This window comes from Oenanthe melanoleuca, chromosome 13, assembly GCF_029582105.1.
Source record: "Oenanthe melanoleuca isolate GR-GAL-2019-014 chromosome 13, OMel1.0, whole genome shotgun sequence".
Taxonomy (NCBI): Eukaryota; Metazoa; Chordata; class Aves; order Passeriformes; family Muscicapidae; genus Oenanthe; species Oenanthe melanoleuca.
The window spans coordinates 2,732,670-2,753,865 of record NC_079347.1 but is presented as its reverse complement, the minus strand read 5'-3'; the positions used below and the strand labels follow the sequence as shown (position 1 = coordinate 2,753,865).

General features: G+C 40.3%; 1 protein-coding gene across 1 annotated transcript; it reads left to right on the top strand.

The window, feature by feature from the left end:
- The first annotated feature begins 584 nt into the window (after positions 1-584).
- Positions 585-20,453, top strand: REEP2 (receptor accessory protein 2). Its single transcript, XM_056502014.1, is given in 9 exon segments — positions 585-688; positions 1,097-1,119; positions 1,122-1,168; positions 5,118-5,194; positions 6,640-6,760; positions 7,324-7,437; positions 7,810-7,957; positions 8,272-8,414; positions 10,365-20,453. Coding segments are annotated over 9 exon segments (780 nt in total). The 5' UTR covers positions 585-656; the 3' UTR covers positions 10,440-20,453.
- The last annotated feature ends 743 nt before the right edge of the window (positions 20,454-21,196 follow it).

Sequence of the window (21,196 nt, the reverse complement as noted above, 5' to 3'; positions counted from 1 at the left end):
TTTCGAGGAAGAGTATCTGGCAACACTGAAATTACCTGGAAACTACAGGTAACAGCCATTATTCTTCTGGTTTGGTAACGCAAACGTCAGTATGGTTAGTTGAGTTTTGTTTGGTATCCGCTTTGGGGTGAAACTTGGAGCCGTGGAACTCTGAAACGCTTTTAGACTTAGCTACCCTGTTTGCAGCACGTAATAGCTGATTTCCCTGGAGGAGGCAGCTAGCGGGAAGATGGCTTCTGTGGTCTCTGTAACGTCGTATTCCCAAGTGCCCGTGATCTCAATTCAGCATTCTCCTGTAATTTTCCTCACGTTGCGCATGTTGCTTCTCTGCCATCGTTCCAGCAACGACGCTTTTCTACCTCGCTGCTGACGTTCCGCTGGCGGGGCTCCGTGCCCCGGTTTCCCGCCGCACCTCCCTACCTGATGCTAGCGAACGCGGAGCCTTCCTTCAGCGGGGCCTTCCCTCAGCGAGGCCAGGCAGCGCGACTCGCGGGCCTCCGCAGCGGGCCGGGATGCGCGGGGCCCTGCGGCCTCTCCCTCCGCCGCGTCGGCTCCTCCCATGCGAGCGCACGGGGCGGGGCTGCGCTTGCTGCAGGAGCCTGCCCCTCAGAGCCGCCTCCCGCCGCAGCTCAGCCCGAGCCGCGCCCGCTGCCACCATGGTGTCCTGGATCATCTCCCGCCTCGTGGTGTGAGTGTGTGCGGCCGGGGCGCGGGCAAGTGCGCGGGCCCTTCCCCGGTGCTCCCTGCGCGGGGCTCTGGCCCTGGCCCTGGCCCTGGCCCTGGCCCTGGCTCTGGCGCTGGCCCTGGCGCCTGGTCCTGGCTCTGGCCCTCGCGCCGGCGCTAGCACTGGCACTGGCTCTGGCTCTGGCCCTGGCCCTGGCCCTGGCGCTGGCCCGCGGGACCCCGCACCCCGGGAAGGGGCGGCTGGGGAGGCGGGCGCCCTCGCGGGTGGCTGTAGCTGCAGCCGGGCGCGTCCGCGCGGGCCGCTGCGGCCCACGGGCGGTGCCGCGGTGAGCGCGGCCGAGCCCCGCCCGGAGAGCGGTATCGCGCGGTGCGGGGCGCCGCGAGGCGCTGAGGGGTCCTGTTCTTTTCGTAGGCTGATCTTCGGCACCCTCTACCCGCGTACTCCTCCTACAAGGCCGTGAAGACGAAAAACGTAAAGGAATATGTGAGTACGGGCTCGCGATGCCGGCGCAGCGGCCGCCTCGTCCTTCGCGGCCGCCTCGCAGCCCCCGGCCTGTCGGGGGACGATGGTACCCGGTCCACGGGGGCTCGGCTCAGCCGGGCCGCCCGAGCAGCAGCTCCAGCCGTCTCTGGAAAAGCTGCCAAGGATGGGCGCTTACTGAAATGAAAGGTTTCAACCCGTAGACGTGGGCTGTATTTTCTCAGGAGATGCTGAGTGAGGAAGGGAAAGGGGGGAAGCACGCAACCTGGAAGCATATGAAAGTCCAGGACAAGTTCTTTCTTGTAACTTTATCCTTACTTTGTGTCCTTTACTGCTTTTTCAGTACTACTTTTGTTTTCTTCCAAAGGGTTGAATAATCCTGCTTGGTTTGTGGCTTCCTGTCAATTTTGCTTGTGATCAGCGTTTTATGTTGGTCAAAACTTCATTTTCTTTCCCTTCTGGAGCCGTTTCCCTGTGTCTGTCTACAACATTGCTGCAATTACCATATTTAAAATACCAGATTTTTTTGTAATGTTGCCTTCTTATAAAAGGGATGTTTTAAGTGGATCAGTTGAGACAAGACCTATGATGTGGAAAAGTATGCCATTAATTATTAGGTTTTGTTTAGTGATTCAGTGGTATAGGTTTCCTGAAGTAGATAGTCTGGATTGCTGCAGCAGAAAATATCATCTTGTTTTTAGTTTCAGTGAAAATGCTGGAGTGGTTCAAGCAAATGTATTTGAACTGCTAAAACTTAAATATTAATGATTCTTCCTTGAGAGGACTGCATCAGAAATAATCAGTTAGATGTTTGACTGCCATCTGCCTAATTCAGTTACGTTTGAAGCACTTCTTCCTTCTCAACACAAGTGGAAAGGTTGGGGGAAAAGATAGCAGAAGGGGCAATATCTGTTCAAACTGTTCTTCATGTGAAAACTCAGCAGAAAACTTGAATGCAGTGCTGCCAATTTTCAAATCCAGCTGTTTTATGTACTACTGCTTGTTCATCATGCTTAAGAACCGACCTTGGTTACGGTTTGGTGGTGGAGAAAATTCTTACAGGTGTATCTGTGCTAAAGTGCTGTATTGAAACTTGAGTTGATGCAGATCAAGCTACCACAAACAGTCCATCAGTAACACCAGAAGACAGTTTAAATTTACTCCTCTCTACCACCATGATAAAAACTCAGGATAAATCCTTGAGCAGTTGCGGCAAACTGCTTCTAGTAGCTCAGATTGTCCTAAAAACAATTTCTTTCTTTTCACATGTTGTCTTCAGCGTTGGTCAAGTCTACATTTCAATTGTGCTTTTGCATTTGCTGAGTTTGTTTAGATTCTTGGTGCAAGCTGGGGAGACTATATGTGTGCCTGAAGCTGTTCATCATCAGGGTGAGCAGCAAATGACCTCTTTTTGGTGGACTGAAAAAAAAAATGCAGCCTCATTCAACCCTCAGTTTTGGAAGGTGTTTGTAATCTGTCATAAGAAAAAAAATAGGATTTCTTCCCATCTGCTTTCTGCTCTTTTAGTTTCTGGTCATCTGCAGGGACTTCTAGAACTAGAAGTTGGATTCTTCTAGTTTGTTTAGGAGCTACACTTCTTGTTTTTCTGTGGCTTTAGAGCATAGGGTGAAGGGTGACAGGAGGAGACAGGCAAGGAGACCAGCATCCAGTATCAAAGATGTGAACATGAAGTTTATTTGAACAGTAATAAAACAATGTTTTCTGTTCTCAGTTCATACTCCTGAGTCTGTTAGCAGACTGAAATTAAGCACTAGGCTTACACTCAGGCTGCCTACAATGACCCTTTTGAATGACATCTGCTAATATATGTAAATACAATGGTTTTCACTAAGAAAAAGCAGACACTGTAAGTTCATTGCTTTGTATTTAATCCTATTTAGAGATAAAATGTCAGCCGGAGATCAATTAGGATCCTTTTTTGAATTCTTTAACCAACGCCTACCTGATCTCTTGGATAGAAGAGTATCTTCTGCACAGTTTGTCATCTTACTGTTCACAACCTTTTCCAGATGTTTCATGAAGATGAGCAGCACAGATCTCAACACTGATTCCTGTGGGATTCCACTGGTAACTTTCCTCATTGTGAAAAGTGGCCATTTCCTTTTATCCTTTGTTTCCTTTTTTTTAACCAACTGTTAATCCTCAATAGTCCCTTCATTTTTATCCTTGATGATTTTGTTTCTTTAAGTGTTTATACAGACCTGTTAGAAACAATTTAGAAACTTCATATACCCTTGCCCTATAAGGAAAGCACTATAGCTAGCACAGGCTTATGGAAACCTAAGTGTTCATCTACACTTGTGAATTTTTTTTTTTTTTCTGAAAAAAACCCTTCATTTTGTTACATATATGTAGGTATTTGCTAATTGCTTTTATTACTATTACTGCCTAGTGCTGAAGATTTACTGTGGATAGGTGTATAGGTTTTCTGAAATCTCTCACCCTTTTAGATCCCTTTTTGAAAACTTAGATTTATTATTATTCACACACTTCTTCGTACAAGAGCTGATTCATATTGCTGCACCGAGGACTTAATCTCATTCATTTTGAAAAGTTGCTTTAGATCAGCAGAACAGCACCTGCTCTTGTCCAAACAGATGGTACAAGTAAACAAAAAGGCAGAGAGCCATACAATACAAGCTTTGCTATTTTCTGTTCTGAAAAAGAAAGTTTACAGTAAAGTGGAAATAATTTGGATTACTAACCACTATCTTCTAAACCATTCACTGTGTCAGAGCAGCTGGAAGCAGATGAATTGTCTTTTATGAGAAACACTTGGAGGGTCTTTCAAGAACAAATCACCAGATTTTTCAACACATGCAAGTTTGGGGAAATACCTGCTTTTGTATTATTTGCTGTAACAAGGATTGTCAACACGTCATTATTATATGAACATAATTGTTCATGTAAGTTTAATACATGGATTAACGTGTGGATTTAATATGTGACATTTCCCTGATTCAGTTTAGTTCTTTTTTTCCCATTTTTGATGACACTAGGAGTGTTAAATTGCTTTTAGTTAAGGTGTCCTCTTCATTTATCTGCTATTTTTGCTCTTTTATAGTTCTCAACAGGATAGAAAACTAGCAATTTTCCTTAGAATTCAGCCGACTCCTCTTGAGGAGTAATTGGCTTGTAGCTGAGAAACCAGTTACAAAAACAGCAGGGTGTGCATCTCTGTTTGTTAGGGAGGAGTTATTTTGTGCTTTGAAAGAATTACTGCCCCAAATAAGGGTGTGAGAAAGTAGAGGGAGAGATGATAGGCGTCCAAATGTGTCGTGATAGTACATACATATACTCTAAACCTTAAACAAGAGGATTAAGCTGATGTGGCATGTTCTTTGCTTTTTTACCTCTCTCAGTGAGCTTTTATTAAAAAAAAAAATTGCTTGTGTGATTTCTGGGAGTAATGATTAAGGCAAAGAATGCTAATTAACGAGTTAGAGGAAATAATATCTTTCTTGGTATTTTGTTTTTCTTTTTTCCTAAGGAAAAATGTTACATCACAAAAATACAGGGCTGCAGCTGAAAGTTAAACTTTGACACGTGTATGTATATACACATGTGTGTGTATATATATATGTTTTATTTTTGTATTCATAAATGGAGGAGTGTAACTTCTTAAAGTGAACTAATAAATCTTTTTGGATAGGTCATTTGGGATCTTAACACTGTTGCACCATAATGTTGCTCCAGGGCATGCATTCATCAATGTATCTGTATGTGTTTATCTATTTAGAGCACAGTAATCCTACATGCTTTCTCAGACTAAAATTGTATCATTCAGTATGAATCCCTCTCCATTACAGATTATATATGCCTTCTTTTTGAATCTGTCTTAATGTGTGGAGATGGGTCATTTATACTGAGAAGACATTTCACTTTTTTCTGGGTTCTGATGTATGTCCATTGAGTGACTGCTCTTTTGCAGGTGAAGTGGATGATGTACTGGATTGTGTTTGCCTTTTTCACCACTGCAGAAACACTCACAGACATTGTTCTTTCTTGGTGAGTTCCTTGGTGGCTCGTTGCGTTTTTGGTCTTTTTTTTTTTTTAGTTTTGTTATTGCTATGTCTTTGTTTTGGGTTTTTTTTGCCTTTTTTTAAGCAGAGAGGAGAAGAGTTAGGATGTTAAGAATAAACCTTGTCTCCTTTAGGAGTTTTCAATCCCTGTAAGAGTCAGCAGATTTCTAGATACTGTGGGTAGTAGCTGCCATTGTGGCTGTTTCAACTCCTTTGCTTGCAAAGTTAGGGTAAATGCACAGTATCTATAAAAGGATCTTCATTCGTTCATAACTTGAAATATGTTTGAGAAGTTGTTAATGTGAAGTGGTACAGTTTGAAAAATGATAGTTTAAAAGACACCTTACAAAAATGCTAGAAGGAAGGCACCTATTTTGCTTTCACTGTCTTTTATGTGGATGAGCAGATCACATGCGTGTCCGTGCTGTGAGTGGTTTGCATGATGAACTTCTCTTCCACTAGGGAGAGTGGGACAGACTGCAATAGAAGGAGGCAGATTCTTACTCTTTTCAGTGCTCTGCGTCATGCTTGCCAATATGGAGGCCTCCAAAAATGACAATTCATTGTTACAGGGCTTCAAATGAACCTTTGAAACAGGGTATCTTCACTTGTCTCATTGTGTACACCTCTGAAACAATGTTAGTCAAGAGTTTCATCTTCTAAAGAATGGTGAAGTACTACACATGCCTTACAAAAGTGCTCAGGAGCTTTGTTTCTACCTGCATGAAATCTGAAAAGGAGATAAAGATTGAAAAAGTATAAGAACTTTAGCTTATTCACATAAAAGACTTCTGAAAACAGAAGTTTATTCCTACTGAGTCAGTAGAGAATTTGCATTCAGTTGTTTCAATCTGCTATTATATCTTCCCAGATTTTATTGAGTAAGGGTTAGAGATGACAGGCTTGCATTCAGCCTGCTCTCTCATTTACTCTGGCCCTGCTTTTGTTTCTTATATGAGGAGTATGTGTTGGAAGTTTCAGAAGCAGCCATCAGCTTTAGTAGGACTGTGACATTATTAAGATATATAATTAAAAATTTTGGAAATTGAGAAGGGAAGCTAATGTAATATTAACATCCACTGGATGCTCTCTGAAGAAACGTCAGAATGATGAGAGTAGCTATCAGACTGTAATTTGGTGTGTTTGCAGGGCTGAGAGATGCCCTGTTTATGGAGTTTTCATGGCTATGGATGAAAGACTAAATGATGCTCGAAGAAGGTATGTCCTAGGATTCTGAAAAGGGTTCTGCTTTTCTGACCTGAATAATTGATTCTCTTGTGTCTGAGCCTTTACCTTGCCTACACTCTTTCTGCCTGTGCTGCTCTGTACTAGTTATCTCCATCTGTCTCTGTGCTGATCTTGATTCCAGTTCTCCATCTTTCTCTCTTCTTCTTTTTTTTTCTTTTTTTTTTTCTTTCCTCTTTCTCTCAGGTTTCCCTTTTATTTCGAGCTGAAAATCGCATTTGTGATTTGGCTGCTCTCCCCTTACACCAAGGGCTCCAGTGTCCTCTACAGGAAGTTTGTGCACCCAGCGCTCTCCAACAAGGAGAAGGTACCTGCTTGTTGTTGGAAGATACTGACCTGTCTGGGAACTGACTGACTTCTAGTTCAGTTATGTCACAATAAAAACTGGAATCAGTGAATCTTGCTTGTGCTTGCCTTAGTGAATGTAAAATGATTCTGTGTCTGACAATGATGTCATACTGCAGCTTACTGAAGATTGCAGTTTAGCCAATAGTTTGCCTAATGCTTAGAAAGCATGTTTGGCTAACCCAGTGTCATGGTCCCCTGCAGTCACTGTCAGTAAAGGCTTTTGAATCACAATAGAAGCAGCATGTTCTGTAGCCAGTCTGGTTTTTTGCATTGTTGATATAAGCAACTGCTTGCTTCAGTTGTTATAATTTGGAAATAGCATACTGTAATTTAAAGTTGCATTTACATGCTTTTCTCTAATTAGCAGAGAAACTCGAGTTAAGTGATCAGTGACATCTGATGCTAGTAGCCTGAAAAAAAAAATGTCCAGATGAGCTTTGTGTTTCTAAGGGTGGTGTTGGGGAAACGTTGATCATGTTTGTAACGAGCAGCTAAATGCCATGTTCCATGTTGCATTCCTAGGAAATTGATGAATACATTACTCAGGCTTGTGATAAGAGCTACGAAACCATGATGCGAGTTGGCAAGAGAGGGCTAAACCTTGCTGCCAGTGCAGCAGTTACTGCAGCTGCAAAGGTAATGCAGTGCCTTCTGTAACATTCAGGAATTCTCCAGCAGTTTATTTTTGTGTACTAGCAGTTAGGTGCTGTGGGTCTGTTAGGGATACTAGTATTTGTTTGGCACCAACCTTCTTTTCCTTCCTTCCACTTTGCCCTGCAGTTAATTCCATCCTTTGACTTAAAAAAAAAAAGTAGAGGGGGAGTGGAGTAGATTTTGCTTTAACATCTTAGTTGTTGTTCTTGAGAGCGTGCATTTTCCCTTTTCTGTTTTTTTCAGAGTACCCTAGTGGGGAGGGAATAGAGCACCTTTGCTCCTCTTCTGAATGAAGGATTCCATGTCAGATGATCTTGGTGACGTGCCTTTCACCCTAATTTTATGTCCTCTTAGGGTCAGGGAGTTTTGTCTGAGAAGCTTCGAAGTTTCAGCATGCAGGATCTCACTCTGATCCGAGATGAAGATACTGTGCATATGCGAAGCTGTGATCCACAGCTGCACCCCTCTGGTGCGAGTCTGCTGGAAACTATTGAAGACTCAGGTACAGAGCACACCTGCTGGGCCATTGTGTGAGACCTTGGATAGTGAGCCAGGAAAGTTTCCCTGAGCCTTGGGTCTCAGAAAGGAGTACAAGATTGGAAATTATCTGAGAGAAGTTGTATTGTCTTCCCTAGAGCCTTCTCATTTAATATACATTCCTGTACTTATCCCGTTATCATTATTCAGGATGGTTGACATCTCTCTGTCATGTGTTCCTTGACCATTTTAAGACCATTAAAATGGCCTTATGAGCCATTATGAGCCTTATGAGATTCTTATAAAGTATTTGCTAAAACTTTTGCTCTTGTTCCTTAGCTTCCTGTTATTCCTCTGGAGAGGAGAGCTCTGTGGCACATCGGTCTAATGGAACCCCATCAGATACTAGAACAGACCCATCAGATGAAGATGCAGGAGACAAACTTCCTAAACGTACCCAGAGTCTCAAAACTCCTAAAAAGGTGATGAAAGCTGAAGTGAGTTGGTGTATAGATAATTTCCAGCACTGACATTGATTTGTGAGCTTGGTTAGAAGGCTCTAGCTTTATAGTCTCAGCATTTAGAAGCTGAATATATAAAATTTGTTCAACTGGCTTTGGTAATTGAGTCCTACATCAGAGAACTTGTCATCTTCTTGCTATACTTCCTCTACCTTTTGCATTTTTATCATGCCTGTAAGCCTCTGTCATAAGCCAGAACCCAGATTTCTTTCATTTGGGCTTTGTGTTGAAGGGTGGAGCATTAGGTATTTTTAGCATGTTTTGTTGACAATATTTTCTCTGCTACAGTCTGAATATATAATAGTGACATTTATACCTGGGACAGCCACTTCTCTCCATGTAAACACAGCAGTTGTGTACCCTTTTAGGCTTCCCTTGACTTTTACACATTAGGTACGGGGAATTACATCACTCCCCACCTACCCCATTCCTGGAGTTTTTTCTTGATTGTTCAATTGTCTTCTTATGTTCACGTGATGATTCAAGGTATTTACAGCCATTCAGATGGGATGTGAGATGCCTGATTTCTTATTATTAAAATAAACCATATTTTCCATAAGGAAAGTAAATGCAGTTGTGTCCAAGAATCATTTAAGCTTAGCAGTCTTTTTTGCAGGTGTTTTCAGATGTGTTTTATAGAAAATGCTCTTTGAAGTATAGCTTTCCAGATCTTGACTCTTATTTGAGTGTTTCTTAGAGTTTGATTTCTACATGATAGAACGCTCCTCCCTTTTTAGGAGTTCTATTTTTGGGTTCTATTTGCTTGATTCAACTTGGACTTTTGCTATTATTTTTATCTAAGATAAATAATGCTATATAACCGACTCACATTGTTGAGCTATTTAGGCTAAATATTTATTTGCTTGAAGGAAAGTAATTGCTTAGAGCATGATTTTAAGTTGTACTGCTAAGGTGATTTTACAGTGTAGGGGAAACCTTTGCATGTGCTTAAGTGCCTCTTGTAATTGAATCACAGAATAATTGAGGTTGGAGGGGATTTCTGAATTCATCTAGTTCAAACCCAGTGCTCATGTAGAGCCAGTTCCCAGGACAAGGTCCAGGTAGCTTTTGATTTTCTCCAAGGATGGACATCTGTGTCCAAAGATGTGTTTTAATTTAACTTGGAAATTTATATGGCTTATATCTGAATTGGTCCCTCTTCTGTCTTATCTACTGTATTAGGCAGCAGCAGGGAAATAAGAAGCTCAAAATTTGAGTCAAAGCTCCCTAGTGAGGACTTTCCAAAGTGAAATTGTGAAAAGACATAAATAACTCTTCTATGCTGTTTATTGTGAATACAGAAATACCAATAAAGCCCTTTGCGGGCATTTTGGTTTTTATGCTCAGATTGTTGGATCTTTGGGTCAGCTTTAGGACTTGTACAAGATCTTTGACTGAGATCACTGAGGTTGCCAGCCAGGGCTGAATGCATCACAGATTAATAAATGTGTCCTTCTTGCCAGTATCTAGAATGAAAGGCACAGAAGTAAAGTGTGCAGATTAGTTCAGGATGTTTCCACAGCTTTCAGAGAACTGCACTGGTGATAGAAGTTAAGAAGCAGAAAAGTTAGAGCAGTGAAATGTTATGTGAATGTTACCAGTTAGAAATATTTGTGTTTAACCTTTTATTTGGACAGCTGACTTTGATTTTACTGGTGTACATATCCTGTTTTAGAATGTCTTCTCCTGCTTGCAGTTTGATGGATATGTTGAGTGATTTTTTTAATGAAAAAAAAGAATAGTTAAATAGGCTTTTGAGACAACGTAATAATGACATTATTACATTGATATTAATAGGGTTATGTTGTAGTTGTTTTGTCCTATTTTCACTCTGCATTCTTGCATCTTTCTGTTAGACATTTAGATGGTAAAATAAACTAGCCTAAGATGCCTCTTTTTATTTCTCCTCAGCTTCCAGTGAGAAGTGTAAAAGCCCGCCCTAAGAAGAAAGCTGCTGGTTCTCTTGCTTCTGGCGAGTCATCCTAAGGCAACCCGCTCCCCCAGCACCTGTCTCTGTTCTGGGATTTGCCTTTGGCTTTTATGGGGAGACTCCCTAAGGAAAGGGAGCTGAGATTCTTGTAAATAACCGATACTGCTTTACAGAGCTCATTCCAAGGCAAGGGGGAAGCTGGGATTCAGAAAGCAGAGTAGAGGATACAAATCCTCAGGAATTTTCTCCTTTTCATCTCTCCATTGGAGGGAATGCTGATATGTGTACATAGCCAGTTGCTTTGGAATTCCCGCTGTATAACTCTAGTTGAGAATCTTTGGTGGAAAAACTGACTAGGGTTAGAGACATCCATTGCACAGAAGCTGGAAAAATACTAGATACAGGAGTTCCACAGGGCGGGTGGCTCTAAAATGTCTTATCTTGCTCTGGGTGTTCTCCCGCAGCTGTGTGTTGTTAAGAAGTGCCCGCGATGAATTTTATTCCTTAAGAATGGGCCATACCTGGTATGTCCATCGCCTTTGAGAAGGTGACTGAAGTGATGTGTGCTGGGTGCTTTTGGACATAAAGGACTGGCTTATGGGAGGTATATGCTAGACTCCCATTACTCATACTGGAACATGAAGAGATTGTTTTTTATTTTATTTGTTCTGGAAGGTGAAGGGAGATAACTGGAAAAACTAATAAAGAAGATGTGCTATTATGTGCACATTATATGATGGAGTAGGCAAGAGTTACTGTTGAGAAGGAAAGTTTGACATCTCTAAGATTTTGGCTATTTTTGAAACTGCTTGAATTTTATTTCAGGTTCTAATGCCCACTTTGACTCCTATGAGAGCATCAGGATGAGGTGAGTCCCATGCAGCAGGTCCCATGCAGTTCCAAGACAAGGTTCCTCGCTTTGCCATTTAGTGATTGAACTCATGTCATGTTACCCGTGTCATGAAGTCATGTTACTTCAGACAAATTCTTTTATTCTAGCAGATATCTGGGGAAAATCTGTCTCAAAATAGTCTGCAGGCATACTTGAGAATTTCAGAAGCCATCACCTCTCAGCTTTAGGACAGTCAATCCTTAGGACATGAGAACTGAAACAGTTGATTTATTGATAGTTGACTTCCGCTAACTTCAGGATTTCATTTATGGCGGATAAAAAGCAGGGACTAAAGTGCAATGCTGTGATTAACCAGTCCTCTTGCTTTATCCTGGTGCAGCCCTTGCACAGATTTTCTGTCTGACATGTGCTGTATTTATCAGTGTCCTGAGACTTGAGCAATACTTAACACTTGGGACAGAAAACTACAAGGAATGTAGAATATTGTGGAAGTGAAATTGCAGTGCTGCAGAAAAAATTTGCATCATGTCAAGTCATACCATCATGCCAATCTCTTGAAGGTTGTTAAGGGGAAATACCCTGTGCACATGCCAGCTGAGTCAGTGAAAACTTAGGAGATTTATGAGCAGGGTTCTTGTTATCAAGATCTACAATGAAGGTGCACCATTATAGACACGAGTGTCTGAGTGAATACTTGGTGGTTTTAAAATTTTCACTAAAATTAGTTATCAAAAGATCCTGGCTCCTACATGCAGGTGTTTGTGTCCCATACTTTTGCTGTCACGTTACTGAAATTAGAGTGAATTCTTCACAGGGCCCAATATTGTAGAGAACAGCCTTTCAAAAATTGATGAAGTTGAAGACTAGGACTGAATTTTTTTCTTGTTTCCCATTGTCTTGGTGGCAAATTATTTGCTGTTGAATTGACCAGTTATTTCAGGAAGCCCATTAAGTTGGGTTTACTATTTTTTGTAGCTTTAAAAAATTTAAACTTTACAATTCATGTTAGAAACTTGGATCTCATCAGAAATATTTGTCCTAAATTATCCACAAGACTTTATCCGGGAGTCAGTAGAAAAATCTTGATTTGGTTCTGAATGTCACAAAAAAACCCCGATTATTTTGTTCTTTGTTAGTTTATTGGCAAACTTCATGTCTTACTACACATGAATGCATGTCCTGAAGCAGGAATACTTTCTATTTCCAAAGAAAATTCCTCTCTTCAGACAACAGATAAAAATCTTTCATGGTTATGTGGAAGATCCAGTTGTGAGGAGTTGCTGCCCTAGATGTTCCTGTACTGATCAAGAGAGAACTATTGTTCTTTATATACCAAGTATGTCTATGACCATGTTACTTGATTTTTTTTTTAATTAAAATTTTGCATAGCAAATTATTTATGTAAATCATTGTGAGGGGCTTGATTTAGAAGCCAGGTCTCCCCTTGTGCTGATCTTCTTGCCCAATATTGTAGGAAAGGTCCTTGTGCGTGCACTGTGATAGTCTACGATTCTAGGTTTCCACAGAGTGACTTCCCAGAATCTTCTCTAGAATCCATTTATTTGTAGAGGCTTTTCTGCTTTGAAGGACAGGAGGAATTTCTGAAGATTCTGTTCTGGTATTTGGATTTATCTTTGTCTTCCTGAGCTGAATCCTGTGCTAAGTAGATTTTACTTAGCATTGATGCTTGATGTCATTAGCTTGTGGGAAATATGGGTCAGTTTTACTCTGACTTCGTTTATACAGGGGAACTGGCATTTGGTTGCAAGAGTGAGTCTACAGTAGAGTCAGAGACTATCCAGTGTGCAATATGAAGCTGATGATGTCAAGCAGCAGAACTTAGCCAGAGCAAGAGCAATGTCTTAGCATGGATACTGTTTTCTTTTTCTAGTACAAATATGACTGCTAGATTGTGCTTTGCTCACTCAAAGCCACTGCAGATCTACCACCACCCATGTGACCTCTTAGTGTGTTTCTAGATACAGTTCTGCATTGGATGGCACTGTCTTGCATAGACATTCTCTTGTTAATGAGAACGCTGACTGTGCTGTTTTGATAAAATGCTTTTATCAGCTGCTGTTTGGTGTTTTCAGCAGGAAATGCTGGAATGTAGTTTCTTTTCAGTATTGTCTGTGGGCTTCGTTGTGCACTTAAGCGAATGGTTAAATCTTCACCTAGCATTAGAACCTGTTGTGTTCGGTAAACGTGTAGAGCCTTTTCTTAATATGCCTGGCCACAGAGAGGAGTGCAGTAAGAGAAAATGATACTTGAAGCTGGGGGCTAAAGAGGGTGGTATGTGTGTTTCAAACTTCGTGTGCCTAAAGGTTATCCTAAAATACCTGTACTGCGAGATGCAAAGTTGAAGCCATGACTGCCTTTTGAAAAGAAATGTTTTACTTTCATGCTTTGTAGTAGTATAAGTCCGTGTTCTGCTGTTGGAAAAGAAAATAGTGAAATGTGGTTTCCTGTCTGAGAAACTTAATGATTTGTTGCATAAAAGGGGAAAAATATTTTCTTGTTTGGCAGTAATCCTCCATGGTGGGTAAGAAATATGAAAATATAGGGGAGACAACTGTCAGGTTTTAAACCTTTACACTTTACCTAAACATCTTTATTACTTACTTTTTAAATTTTGAGTTTGTGATTCTCCAGCTTTACATGTCTGGGACTGGTTTCTTTTAGACTAGAATAATTTCCTTGATAAGTAGAGCATATATATAGAGAGGGGTACTGGTGTCCTTAAAATTGCAAAGCTTGTCCTGGGGAAGTTTCACCTCCCCTCATTTTAGTGAATTGATTTCCTTTCATTGTGCTTTTGCAGTGCTGGGCTTTCTTTTATACATCCCTCTTGGAAATACAACTCCCTCACAACATACTTCCTTGGAAAGCAAGATCTCTAGAGAACCACAACTTTCCAGAAATGGTTATTTGTTCTGTGTCATCTTAATCAGCAGGAAATTTAGTGCCTTAGGAGAAAAGTAAGGTATCTATGGAGAGCTTTGCTGGTTCTCTGATCTACACATAGCATTGTATTAAGGAGGCTCACAGGTTAACTGTGAAATGTCATTGTATGCTTGAAAGCAGCTGTTGAATTGAGCTGATTTTTCTTTTCTGTCTTCCAAAATTGCATATAATGCTGGAAAGTGTGGATTGTTCCCTAAGAGAGAAATCTAGGGAAAAAAGTTGTGTTCTGATGGAGAAACCGTATTGTCTCATTTCTGCTTACTGGCGAGATGCTCGATGACATGTCTGTGTAACTGGTCTGTACTAAAGCTTTTCTTGCTTTAGCCACTAGGAATTTTGTAACACACTGTCTGGCTGAAGCATCTCGTGACGCTGCTTTGTGAGTTGTCTTGAAAAGTCGGATATGTGAAAAGGAAAGTATTCTGAAGTTACATGAGCTTGTAGAACCGTAGAGGTGTCAGAGTTGGAAGGGACCTCTGGGGGCCATCTGGTTCAGCCTCACAATTCAGTCAGGGCCAGCTGCTGCCAGTTCCTGTGTGCTATTTCTGGTCTGGAATCTACTGAGTTTAATGTTTAAGAGCTGATAATGTGTGCAGAAATGCATGTGTGGGAATATGCTTTAATGTTACTGAGGAGAAATGTTTCCTGGACACTTTTCATCTGGAATTTGGCTCTGTTGCAAGACCCTATAAACATAACTCATCTCATGTTCCTTATATGTATTGTTAAAAAGCTTAAAGGCCTCAAAAAAGATCTTAAGAGGTGTGCAGAGTAAGTTGTGAAAACAGTTGGTGTTCACAGTAAATGGAGAAAATAACTACATAGCGGCTAAGAACCTGTCTTGTGAGCTAGACAGATAGAATTAGAGTAGAAAATGAGCTGTGTATAGTACAGAGTTGTCCAGTAAATACTGCTGACTTCCTGAGCCTCAAGCAACACTTAAACTGTGCATTCTGTTGATTTCTTTTTGAGCCTTATTTCTCTCTTGGAGTCAGTCTCTTGTCTCCTTCCCTCCCTTCCCCTTTTCCCCCTTCTAAATTGGGCTTGAGCTACATACACTGAGATTCTTCAAACTTTCATCCCTTCAGAACAACAAAGTTTGACTTTTACCTCAGCAGGCAACTGATCTGCAGGGAGGAATATTAAGTATCTCTCATAACTTTGTAGATGTGTTATGCTGGAGAAGCACTAGCAGGAATCTTCAGAGGATATGTTTGCCTGGGAAATTCTGCCCTCTGCCTCCTGCAAAGCGTGTTTGGGTGAACCATATGCTGGAGTTAGCTACACTCATATACACAGTTACCTGTAGAATCCCAAAATTCAGTGTCAGAATTTCCAGAGCTCTATTTCTGATGATAATAGGAATTAAAATAATACGAAGTGAAAAGAAACAGTGGCAAATTGGTGGGTTTTTTGATTTTGTGAGTTTTTTGTGTGGTTTTTGTTGTTGTTGTTGGTTTTCCAGGGGTTTTTTGCAACTTTGCAGGTAAATTTAGGTCATCGTTATTTATATGCCTAAAATCTTAGGGCCTGAAGCCCCTTGCAAGCTATTTGTTGCTTTCTTGCTCTCTTTCGTAGAACTCCTGTTCTTCTGTGAATTGGTAATGTTTTTTTGTTTACTTTTATTAAGCAAAAGCTGGCTTCCTTTTTTTCTGACTGTGGAGACTTGAAATATACTGTATTAGAGCTGCAATTTAGCCCTTTTTTGTTATTTAAACCTATGACCTAGATTAATACGTGTAATTTGTACAACAAGGCCTAAGTCTGGATTCCCAGGTGGAATGTGAGCATCTATTACAAATAGCTTAGTTTGACATATTTCCCTTTTCTTGCAGTGGATTCTGGCTGAAATGTGCTCACTCCAGACCTTTGGACAAGAGCATTCTGTCAGCATTTAATCAGATAATGTTAGAAGTAATATTTATGGGAATACTGCAAATATAAGTGAACACTAAAGGAGCAAAAGCTCAAGTCTTCTGTAATATATAACTGTCTGAGACTATGTAAAACATTAAAGCATTTCTGGCAGCAATGGAAATGCATTGCTATACTGACTTACAAAGATAGGGAATTCAGTCAAGGTCTTTGCAGCAGGTTTTTGAGGAAAGTCAGTCTGGATGGGCAAGCATGTAAAGTTTTACATACCAGAGAACTAAGTTATTATCACAAGTAATGCTTAGCAACCTACCAAAAAGAAAGAAGTCGAAAAATTTTGGTGACTATAAAATGGAGAGAAATTTTCCTGATTGTCCAACCTAGTATTGAATATAAACTTTCTGTATTTGTGATGCTGCCTTATTTGGGAAAGCGCTGCTTTAATGAAGTCCTCATTTCTGGCTCATCTGTCAGATTATTTCTCAAATTAATCTCGAATTAGAGATGCTTGGGTTTGACTCATTTTAATGTCAAAGTTCCCATTAGCACAGTGCTGATCTAAAGGTAGTATGGCACAAGGATTGTTGTGAATTATTTTTTGTCCACCAGAGGGTGTGAGAGTAACAAAATCACTGACCATGAGTGAGCAGAGACACACCTCCTAACAGTTAGTTCAGTTATGGCAGTTGAACAGCAGTGTTTCCTAGGTATGAGGATCCTTGGGGATGAGGGAAATACAAGCTGGGACTCTAATGAAGACGTATGAAATAATACTGCTGTTAACCTCGGACTGAAAAGGCTATTCTAGGCATTCTAATTGAGCCACTATCCAGTGAGACTTGCTGAGACAATAGCATTACAGAATAATTGTCCTCACTTTTTGTTGTTGTTGTTGCTGCACATTCAAACCATTTTCTAGCTGTAGGAAGCAGCTCTGAAAATGACAATGTTTGTGATTTCCAACCCGCCCCCCACCCCCCCCCCCCCCCCCCCCCCGGTTTTGCAATTAACTAATTGTTATGTGTTGCTCTACTTCATACTCTGAATTTCAGTAGTATTTCCTGGTAAGGATGAGTATTTTCTTTCAGTTGGATCTATTTTCTGTGAAAAGAGAAGCAATTTTAATCTAAAAATACAGATTTGTCTAATGTTACTATGGTAATTTGTGACCATGGCAACAGAGAGCATTCTGAAGAACAGACAGACAGATCTGGTTGGTTTCTTGGTTGTTTGGTTTCTGTTTTTAAAGTCAACAACCTAATTAATGTGCATGCATTTCACAAAAAGCTCTTGACTTTTCATATTTGTTAACCATACAAGATCATATGGGTCCAAGGGATTTTGACATCCTTAAATAGAAAAGCTGATGTTAGAACATAATGTAACAGTATGAGATTCTTTCCAATTATTTATTTGCAAAAGCATAGATGGGGACTTGCAGACTGAAGGAGGATCCAAGATATACCAGGAGGTTTCTGTAGGAAAGAGAAATAGAACCTAGAATAGTCCTGGGCATTCTTCAGTGTCAGACTTCAGGAGAAATAAAATCAAGAATAAAAAAATATATTCAATATGTTTCTATTTTTCCGTCATATGATCAGAGTTAGGTAAAGCAACACAGTGCTTTTGGGCAGGTGCTAAATTTCAGGTAGGAGTTGTGGATTGCCCTGACATGCCCCATCCCAAGCGCGTGTGCTGCATTCTGCGAAACATTTAGTAATGATTTAAAGAGTTACAAGAAATTGAGGGAGGTAGGAATGGGCTTTTCTGGCTAAGCCTTGTATTTGATGTATTTATCTCTGCCAGTATAGAGCTAACATAAAGGCTTTCTACTGTCAGCACTCAATGTCAGTTTTATAGGAAGTGTGTGGATATAAGTTTAGCCAAAGCCAAACCACAGATTTTTTTTCCGAGTTTTTCCTTTTTCCTAGGTTTTGTTGGGAAATCTAGCAACTGAATGGAAATTATAACATTGCTGCTATCGCTTGCTTATTTTGGGCAATGAATATTTTGAATTAAATAGAATTAAGCAGTATTTAATAGTTTAATTTTTGTAAAAGCCAGCTGTTGTGACCAATCTGTGTTTAGCACAAGAATACAGTAAGTGATGCATGGAGCCATTGTAGCACAGGAAGGCTATTACCTCTGAAAAGGGGAGGCAGAGAAGAGGCCAGCCTAAACTGAATGGGTTCAGCTAGTGCAGTCTCCTGTCTCTGATACTACTCAGTGTATTCGATGACCAGAGGGTAGTTTGGAATTAAATGTACATTGGAAAACCCCTCCTCATGACACTGTCACCTGTTTATCCATGTGCCGAAGCACAGTGGTGTTAAAATGACTGGATTAATGGAGTTTTCCTGAGAGGGGAAGTTGTTTGAATTCTGTCACTAATTTTTTGTAGTCATTAAGTTTGGTCACTTGCTGCAATATAATGACTTAAATGTACAAAAACCTAAGTCTCATATTGTGCTTGCTTTAATACCCAGACTCATCTTGGGTATCTTTTAACATTCTCTTTTTTAAAGAACCTGTTTTAAAGGGGCCACTGCTTATCTTCCATTTCTATCTGGAGTATAATGCAAAAGGTTTTATCAATGCAGATGTGATCTCGTTCCACAGGGTGGCAACTAATCCTTATTTCTCTTCTCACTTATTTTGACATTTCCACTAGAAGTGGCTTTCCTGGCCAAGTTCCCTTCTGAGGCATCAGGGTCATAAGCATGGAAAGACAGCCCTTTTGTTGAGGTTAAAGAGTATTTGGAAAAGCTCATTATACTATGTCTGTTCAGGCTGTATCAACCTGCTGAAGATTGCTGATGAGACCAAAAAGGCACCATGCAAGGACTAAATTTTGAACACTTCTTGCTACTGTCTCATGTGGGTGTCTCTGGTAAGTGGTGCTCCGAGCACAACTGATCACAAGTTTATGATGGCACCTCTAAAGAAAAAGTTGCTGTGATAAGGTTTAGTTATTGATGTGGGTGGGTAAGAAAGGTTCTGGAGGATTTTTATTCACTTTTTACTTCCAGTTTATTTTGACAGATAAATGTCTCGGATACTTTGAATTTAAATCTACATATGTCATTAGAATAGATTTATAAGTTGAAGGTATGGCATTTTTGTTCTATGCTAGTGAGTTTACATACCTTTTTCCCACCTCAAGCCCCAGTTTCTTGCTACTGATGCCTGTGGATATTATTTTTTAAAAATGCTGTTTTGTTATCTTCTCAAACTGTGCTCTTAAACTATTTTAGTTTATCTTCATGTCTTACATGTTTAGTCTTCTGTCTTTCCCACTCTCCATTGCTGAATGAATAAAGATATGAAAATGAATACAGAGTCCTGCTATTTCTGCTATGTAAAAATAAGGCAAATTTTGGGAATCTAGCTTGTCCTGGCATTGTTTCCTCACTTAAATGTTTCTCACTCTCAGGTTGTGTCCACTTCGCAGCTGTTAACTGAGGACTTGGTTTTAATATCACAAGTGTATTTGTTAGGTGGCCTTTTTGTTCTGGCCAGAATAAAATACTTTGGTTGTTAAGCATCTATGAGACCTACCTGAATTGTAATTGCAAGTAACTTTTGGGGAGCACAGAGATTGGAAAGCATTCGTATATGCAAAGCTAGAGAATGGTGAATATCTTTTTCTGGGTCTATGTGCAGATGCAGAAATGTTTAGTCAGTACTACATAGCTACTATACCTAGGCATGAAACATTAGAGTGGTCAGGAAATAACTGTCTTACAGACCAGGTAGCAAGAACTCAGCTTACTTACTGGAAATCCTGTGGTACGGACAACAGGCAGAGGTTGTGTGAAATTACAAGTTAAAAATGGGCTATGAGAAGAATTTTCTGTCACTGTCAGTAACAGTTGGTTTTCTACAGACCCAGCTAGCAGGTGAAGTGGGTCATTGGGAGGTAGCAGTTGTAATGGCTGGGATAAGAGAGGAAGTCAAGGTTCTAGTGCCATCTTCATACTTGGTGTTTTGGATAAGCTAAGTCTGAAGTTGATGAACTGTCGTCTTTAGCTGGAACTTCATAACAGTAGTAGTAATGGACTGACATAGTTTTTGGCTTTGAAATTCAGCCTAGCTTTTTTTTTCCAAAGTAGACTCTTGTGTAGGTGGAGCGTTTCTCTTTTTACCCCCTTGCTGTCAGTTTTTCCTGCCAATGCAATGAATCAAAGAATCATAGATTGGATTGAGTTGGGAGGACCCTTAAAGATCATCTAGTTCAACCCTACTGCCATCCTTCTACCTCTGTGGATGTTCTCGTGAAGGAAGCAGATTTTCTTCTGTTTCAGCCAGCTCAGATTGCCTAAACTCAGCAGTTGAAAGCTGAAGTGTTTATATAGTAAATAAAAAGTGTTTGACTATATTTCTGGTCATATGCAAAAATTGTGGTTATTTTGTAGGTCTGTATATGTCTGTGACATTTCATATCCCCACTTGCTCCAACAGCAGTTGATGTATGCAGAATGATTTCAGGAGCAGTTAATGAGCTGCACTGGGTTTGGACTTCGAGTTTGCCTGTTTATTAGAATTATTTGCAAGTCTCGAAATTACCAGTGAATTTGTGAGTTGCTAGCCTTAAACAGTTTTTTCCTTATCTTTCATGAAACTCAGACAAGCAAGGAACACTTTTTATCAAATTGACCTCATGGAAATCTTGATTGCATCCTCCTTTAGCTTGAGTATTACTATGTACCTTAAAATTTTAGCATAGTTTCTTTTTCTAACCACAGAAGAAAAAAGAATAAAACATGGGAGATATATTTCACACTGCTTTTGAAAATGCAGCTTCTAATGAGTTACCTAATACACTGTGCAGTGAAATTTCCATCGTTCCTCTTGTAATTGCACACAAACCCATTATTTTTATTTATACTTGACAGATGGGTAAAATGAAGCCGTTTGAGAAGGGAGGAAGGGCTGAATTTTTGTAAGAAATTCCAAATGGCTCTGCACTGCATCATCAGTCCCAAGAGCACAGACATTCCATAGAAATGTCAGACAGTCCTTCTGGCATATTAATGAGGAAGCAGCAATGAATTTTCCGTCATGCTGATTTTCAAGTTCTTGCTCAGCTTCCAATAATTTTTATTAGCATTCAATAATAGA